This window comes from Lytechinus variegatus, chromosome 14 (assembly GCF_018143015.1).
Source record: "Lytechinus variegatus isolate NC3 chromosome 14, Lvar_3.0, whole genome shotgun sequence".
NCBI classification, from domain to species: domain Eukaryota; kingdom Metazoa; phylum Echinodermata; class Echinoidea; order Temnopleuroida; family Toxopneustidae; genus Lytechinus; species Lytechinus variegatus.
The window spans coordinates 27,961,806-27,969,869 of record NC_054753.1 but is presented as its reverse complement, the minus strand read 5'-3'; the positions used below and the strand labels follow the sequence as shown (position 1 = coordinate 27,969,869).

General features: G+C 38.3%; 1 protein-coding gene across 1 annotated transcript; it reads right to left on the bottom strand.

Annotated features, from left to right (window-relative positions):
* Positions 1-381: 381 nt before the first annotated feature.
* LOC121427295 (E3 ubiquitin-protein ligase TRIM31-like) lies at positions 382-2,205 on the bottom strand. Its single transcript, XM_041623632.1, has one exon. The coding sequence runs from the start codon at positions 2,203-2,205 to the stop codon at positions 382-384; it is 1,824 nt and encodes a 607-aa protein (XP_041479566.1).
* Positions 2,206-8,064: the final 5,859 nt, after the last annotated feature.

The window sequence follows — 8,064 nt, the reverse complement described above, 5'->3', positions numbered from 1 at the left end:
AAAGAAAAAAATGTGTCTTGATTTCATGTTCGTACAGCATTGGTGATATCTGATCAATTAAATCAAATCTTTGTGAAACACCCCCTAGGAACTAAACTAAGCTAAGCCAATTCGAGTACACTGAATTCAAACCCATCAATTCTACTAAGTAGTTGACTCGTAATGCGGGAATTCGATTAATATAAAAAAATATTATTATATATATTAACTAAACAAAACGAAGTTCTTGACTTCAAAGGTATAACTAAATGATTTGTATAAATCCGTTTAAATTATAACATTAAAAAGCTAGGTGGACAATTCAGTGGATATGACCCCCCCCCCCCCTCGATATGTAGTGATACCGTAACACTGTAATGCATTAAAGTTGATCCATTATTATCAGTAGAATATATAGAGTCTATCCGGGGTGCAGAAAGCGATCTCGCCTGATCGGTATTGCTGGAGATAATACCAATTTCTACCAGGCTTTGCAATCTTGTAATCATTAACAAGGTTTCGAATGGGTGTAAGCTCATTTGTATACTCGTCAATACTCACCAGTCCTTCATCATGCTTCACCGTGGCTACCAGGATGAGATTACCTTTAGATACAGCAGCATAAATGGATATACCAGGTTTCTTTAATGTATGTTGTACAACACCTTCATTGTGAATCAATCGTAAAGTATCCACTGTGTTAACGAGAAGAGAGCCATCGAAACTAGTGATTTGCTCTGGTGTATACCCAGTGCATGTTATTTCTCTGACTGCTTGCTCACCTGCTGCTGAAAATACAAGGATCTTTTGGGCTTTTCTGTAGCTCACATAGATCAGATCAGCATCATCAACAGTGAGTTTAGAAAATCCACCTTCATCTCTGCCTAAAGACTCAAACATTACATTCAATTTTAAGTATTCTGGTGTGTAAAGTGTGATATCGTTGTCATAACCGATCACAACACATCGACCGTCAGAAAGGAACGCTGCCCCCAAAATCTTAACATCCTTAAGAATTTTCTGTTGGAATTCGCCGTCAGAAGAGAAAATGTTGATGCCACCTGTCCAGCACCCTACGGCCATCCTACTATCTTGAGAACTAACCATGACACTCATGCTGTTCTTAGTCGGCAAAGCGACGTCCTTTGCAACCACGTCAACAATCTTACCGAGATCTAGCTCGTCCTTTCGAACGTTTCTCTCAAAGCAAACACTTTTCCCTTTCTTGCTTGATTTCCTGGGTTGCTCGTAGTCAGGATCCTCTTGATCAAAGGCTTCTCGTATCTCCTCACAGAGAGTGTCGTGTGCAGCCAAACTATCCATATCGAACGGTATCTTTGTTCTGTTGGTTACCAGGTCAGCAACGGTCCTCAACTGATTGATGTACTTCTGAGCCGATGTCTTCATCTTTTCCAGTTCTTTCTCGACTCCTTCAGTCTTTTCCTTGACTTCTCCAAGCAAGATTTCTCTTTTCTCTGTCAGTTGCCGGACCGTAACATTGTAAGCCTTGTTGATATCATCTATACACTCTGTCTTAGTACTGCCAACAAGCTTCATCTGTTCATCGACGAAATCTATGTATTTCCGAAAGCATGCTTGCTTCGCATCCACCTTTGATTTTATGTCTTTGATGCTCTCCCTGTGTCTGTTCTCATAAGCAGATGCCTTCATGACCTGGTGTCCTTCGTCTTTATGTTCCATGACAACACACCTGAAGCATGTGAATCTCCTGCAGTTGGAACAGAAGCACTCCTCGTCTTCTTCCGGGTGTTTCCTGCATTTGCGGTATCTACGCATTGACACCTTCCCTGATGAGATCTCAGTCATGGCTATGACTTCATGATCGGTAAAGTCACCCCATTGAGAGTGGGTGTTGAGGCAAGTGGTGCAGAGATACTTGCCACAGTCTTGGCAGTAGACAGCAGCATGAGATTTATCATCGGATTTACAAATCGTGCAAATCTTGGGATAACACTTCATGTCCGCTATTATATTCTTCAAAGCAAGATTTACCGGTAGATTACTGACATCTTGGTTTTGGATCTGGGTTACAGCTCTGCATACAGGGCATCGAATCTGGTAATTACCATGGCACTCCAAGAGGTTGTCCAGACAGGTTTTGCAGAAAGTGTGAGAACAAGATAGGATCTTGGGATCAGTAAAGGTAGAAATACATACAGGACACTCTGTACTCTGGGAGATGACGTTTTTTAGTGTGTCAGCCATGATGGAAACTCTAGAGGACTGCAAAATAAAAGACAATTACAAAAAGTAAAAAATTATTGAGTATATCTTTACTTTTACTTACATAAGAAATAAAACAGGGTCATCTTGGAGACAAATTAAAACTGATTATTAACCAGCATAATCTATAATTTTGTTAAACATAAAATAATAAAGCAATATTGACTGGCCTCGGGGCGATACGACATATATCGCCCAAACCAGATTTATATCGCCCCATTCGTAGACGAGGATGATATCAATTTAGTGAGGGTGATAGATGTCCTTTTGTCACGAGGCCAGTCAATATTGCTATTATTAACCAAATCAGACATCAAAAAATCGTTAAAATTTAGATATTCTTTAGAATTTAAGAATGGGAATCTATTTTGTCATGTTGACCAGACTGGGCCTCTGAACTTCACCATTGTGACGTAATTGAAATGACGCGTCCCTGGCCTGGGGACGCAGTATCCAGCGTTGTCTCAACTTGATTAACATTCCGGACCTTTCGTGGAGAAAGCGAACGCTTATTTACGACGTTAGCTGATTTTGGAAGAGACTTTTTGGGCCCGTCGTCATGGTCGTAAAACTCTGTCCTGCAATGCAAATTGTGTCACATGAGATTTCTTTCGTTTCGCATCTGCAACGTAAAAATTCAATATGCATTGCGTGTGCAAAATTCTGGTTGCTACTATGGTAACAGCGATATATCCGATTTAGGACGATTTTCCAAAGCCACATTTGGTTCCTCCCAGAGCTCGAGAGGCCGCCCGGGGGCCTACTTCCATTGATGATACCAGGCGCGACCACGCGTAAAAGGGGACAGAGAGGGCAAGTACGTTACGTGTAGGCCTATGTAACGTTATAAGGGTGTCAAAAACGATGTTTAAAATACTGAAAAAAGGGGATATATTTCCAATACACAAGCCAAATACCTGTTAAGAGATGCATTTTTTCATAATCTGGAAAAGACTTGCTTCCCTTGTTTATGGTGCTTTTCGAAACCCCATGGTCGTGCCTGGTATCCACTCATCAATGGAAGTGCCCCCTCCCCCGGGAATTGGAATCTAATCCCCCATTTCTGGGGAAAGGTAAACATAATTCCCATTACATTGTGTGCTAGAGGCATATCGTTTGTGTAGGAGTAAAAAAAGAAAAAAACCCGCAAAATCTACTGAAGTTCAGACTTCAGTTTGGCCTACTGCATGCTGTGTACATATCAACGCATGCGAAATGGTTTCAACTGGAGAGGTGATCTGACCCATGGAATCAATTGCCAGTGATCCACCAATAATCCACATTAAATGCAATATTGATTTGATGGACTGTAATGATCTATATCTAAGCCTTAATTCAGTAAGTTTTTCCTCACTCAATATGTACTCGATTTGTTTGAAAAACCACTTTCTTATCAATGTCATAATCTATTTTGGGCACTGGATTTTAAATATCTTGAGCCAGCTGTCATATGCCCGGCTCATGGGCATATACGATAATGACCATCAGTCGTAATGTACATTCACGTATGATGCGGGTGTCGCGTGAAAGAATTTTGCACACGGAAAGCAGATCTATAAGGACCTTTAACACAAAGCTTAGCAATGATTGTAGAGCAGTTTTCTACGTATGATTCTATTGACTATAATGTACAATCAATCTTATAAATCAAGTGTATGATTAATCGTTAACGTTTGTGTTAGGGGACCCTAACGTTACCGTTCCTGAGGTTTGCGAAAGGTGGCAATTGTGACGTACACATAGAGTTAAATACGTACTAAGGTTTATATAACTCTATGGACGTATAGCACTGTGTGGTTCAAGGACGTGTACAAAAACGCGTAGAATACCCGGATGTTAGCGCTGCCTTTTATTGCCCGCTGCATTCCCACGCATTTTCTCATTGACTTTTCTGAGCGGGCAATCAATTATTGGGCCCGTAGATAAACAATTTGAAACTTATTGACCGATCATTTAATCCAACAATGTATGAAAGTTGCCCTGCTCAGATGTCTGATATGGTTAATAATATAGTTTATCGCAATCTTGTTAATATTTGTACTTTGATACACGGTGTTATATGAAGCTCATAGCTCAGGGTTTCTGGGGCTGCGGGGGTAAGAAAAAAAGCGTTTATCCAATTCGTCGTGGTCTAGTGGTTAAGACTCTCGTCTTTCCATCTAAGGGACGTGGGTTCGATTCCCCGCCATGCCTTGTTTCCTCCAGCAATAAATAATTTTACCCATATTGTGCTGCACTCGACCCAGGTGAGGTGAATGGGTACCCAGCAGGAATAAATTCCTTGAATGCTTCAGCGCTTAATTGGCAGCATAGCTCAAGCCGGGGTAATACTAGCAGCGCTTTGTATCCTCAGGCAAAATCACTTTATAAATCCAACTATTATCATCTAGTCACAAATCATCAAAATCATGTGCTCTTAATTTTGCCTCATGTATGATGTATGTTTTAAAAATACTTTTTGACATATATATTCTCTCTTCACATCTGATTCCAAAAAACGACATTGATCTAAATTTGATCATGTATGTTTCCTCATACAGACTGAGAATTCCCCATCCTTTGTCAATTTGTTCTTAGAACGTGTATCTTGAACATAATTCAGGAAAGTTAATCCCCATACAATAATGTAAATACATAATATCTTCACATCTTTCTTTCAGACTGATCTGGAACACCTAAACAATATCCTGGAAAAGAGATAATAAACACGGGCTTGTATGTAGTTTTGTGGGGGGAATGAAATCGGATATAGAGAAATATATCTTTGAAGAATACATGAATGGCTGTACTTACCTATCTCAGTCTACCTATATCCGTTTATGCGATATTTAGATATGAAAATGGATCAAAACAGTATTATATATGTGGTGTAGTCTCGCTGTCGCTATTTCCTGGTCTATTGTTATTCACAATGACGATGCCATGAATCATGTACAAGCTAGTTGTTTACAAATTCGAGTGCTCAGACTATTTTTAGTGAGTGGGAATTCCCAACATTTCCCTTTGACATTGGACTTTTAATGTTGTAATGACAATAATAAGTGACCTTCTAGAGGTTGGATGGAATCCAATTTCCATATCCATTTATGCTCTATATTATACTGTTTTTTTTTTACGAAGTAAGAATGCCCTTCTGTAAAATTGTATTTGATTTGTATTGTTTTACATTACTTTGTATTATGTTTTGAATGGAAATGAAATAAAAGAATTGAATTGAATTGAGAATTGAAATCCAGGCGGGTCAGGATGAAAGAACAAGCTCCCCCTTCCCACGACATGTTCCTAAAGTAACTCATAAACTCATTTGTCAATGATTGTTACTGAAGGTTGTTATAAGCTACCGAAATACTTGTATCTGATTGGCTGAGAGTAATTCTGTCAGTGAAATATGGCTGACAAGGTATCAACATGCAATGACGCTAGATTTTATATTTGAACAGGGATGCAGTACAAAGGTGCCAACTCAACTTTGCAAGATTTCTATTAATAGGTTCTAGCTGAAATTAAGAATGTACTTGTAATGACATGACAGAGCAGTCACGTATAAGTATGTTAATCAAATTATTACTGCGTAAAATCATCATAACATACACATGTTGCTCTTCAAAGTTTTATTTTCTAGACGATCCAACTTTAGATTTTATCCATTTTAATCAATACATATTTTAACATAGTTTAATATGAATAATGTTACAGCAACACAGGCGAAAACTAACTCCAGAGCCCCGTAACACAAAGATTAACAATTAATCTTGATTATAAAAGATTGATTCTGATTGGTTCCAAGTCAGTCCATCCAAACACACCCACGCATCCCATATTTTCCCCACACACACGCTTCTTAAAAACTTCATTAACACCTCATAAATCAGTGTTTAGATTTCTTCATCTCATTGGTAATGTCTTTCTTTGATCAACAGTGGCCAACTTTCCCATTGTTTAACTTCAAAATGGGTCGTGTGGTCCAGTGGTTAGAGCATTGGACTCATAATCGCAAGGTTGTGAGTTCGAATCCCAAATCTGCCATTGAAAGAAATGCTCGAGAATGATATCTGTCGTCTATAACGTCAGCCACTTCTACTAATTAACCTAGACGTAAAATGTGTCCTAGGCATTTGGCTATATACCAGTTTGGCGTTTGCCAGCAAAACGCTGTCCTGTCGAGTTCCTATACCCTATACGGGATAAACAGAAACAGAAATGGCTTGCCTGATTTTGAATTACGTTCAGACCTTTAAAAGTGTGTGTGTGTATGGATGTTGATATGTGTGGGAGAGGTGACGTGTTGTTTATGTGTGGATGGGTGTATGTAGGGGGTGAGTTTGGTGGTATGTGTGCTTGGCCGTCCCTAGCGGGTGGGTGCGGAAAGTGCGAACGCATCCCCTTTTAGACAACTTTTTTTTTCAAATTTCACTTGATCAAATGACCTTCAATTTAGTAGTGAAAGCTGAAACCTTTATTTTCCTTGTCAAATTTAAACCAGTACCCCTCATTAAAAAATGGTCCCAGGGCCACCAGCAGCACTGCCTGACATCGGATTTTTCCCTCTATCCCCCCCACGCACCCCTTTGGAAAAAGCTGTTGACGGCACTAGTGTGGGTTTGTGGAGGGAAGGTTAGGTGTCTTTCTGCTCACACATAAATTATGTTACTTTTTTTTTACACTTTGTTTGATTCTTCACCAAGAGATTTAGCGCAACTGAGATTTTATGACCTTTTTGAGATTGTCTCGTAGCCAGTCATGCATGCAAATATGGTACCAAAATATGTGAGAAGAATAACTGTCATAGCATATCAATAAATCAATGATTAAATGTTCAAACTTCAGACAAGACGACTTCAAACTGGTGGAACATTTTTCTGACTCACTCTGTACATTATATTGCCCGCCATTTGCTCAGTATTTCCGATTACGTGACGTGCCATAGAGGTTCGTATACAATTAAACCGCTCTACCATTCAGTTCTATTTATTGATATCAATCAATTTCTTGATGTCAAGAGATAAGTTTTGGTTTGAAAATGACAGTTTTTATTATATCAAGAGTGTGTATTAAAAGATAAAATTAATTGCCCTATACGAACGCCAGAATACGCTTGATAAAATTTAAATTTTCCCTTGTTTTTATAATGTAATTTTGAATGATTTCTTCATTTCAATGTTTTTTGGGTTTCGCTGTGTTCCGTGTGAACAAGATCTGTTCCACGTGAAGCATTTTCAAATCTGTAAATATAGACCTGGTTTATTTAAATTCCTTTGTTTTATTGTATACATATATATACATCTATCTCTTATTGTAAATGTTCTGTTATGTACATTTTGAAATAGAAGGAAATAGAATTCGAATTAACCATAAATTACATAATGTTATACTAGTCACCCAATGTTCCTGATAAATTGAAATTGTATATAAACAATAATATACACTCATTGAAACGGAAGGGTGCACACTTTCATTGTCGCAATCATTCCCCATTCTGATGTCAAAATTAAAACAGTATAGTAAAATTATTGATAATAATTTTGCATCATAAAATGTTGCAGAGGTAACCAGCATTATGACGTTTTTATCATATATTTTTTCTTTTTAAAAACCAAATAACGAGGTGGTGTCTCAATCGGGAATTCTTCATGTAAAATATATATGTTAGTGTTGTGTTGGGATCGTTTACATCTTAGTTGGGAGCATCAACAACCACGCAGGAACGTTCGATGTACATTTCAATCAAGAAACTTTATTAATCATCAATCTTCAGCAATATATGTAGAGTTGAAAGGCATATCACAACGTACGATGATGTAGATTTTAACTCTGTGATGATCTTAACTTCTCTAACCTCAA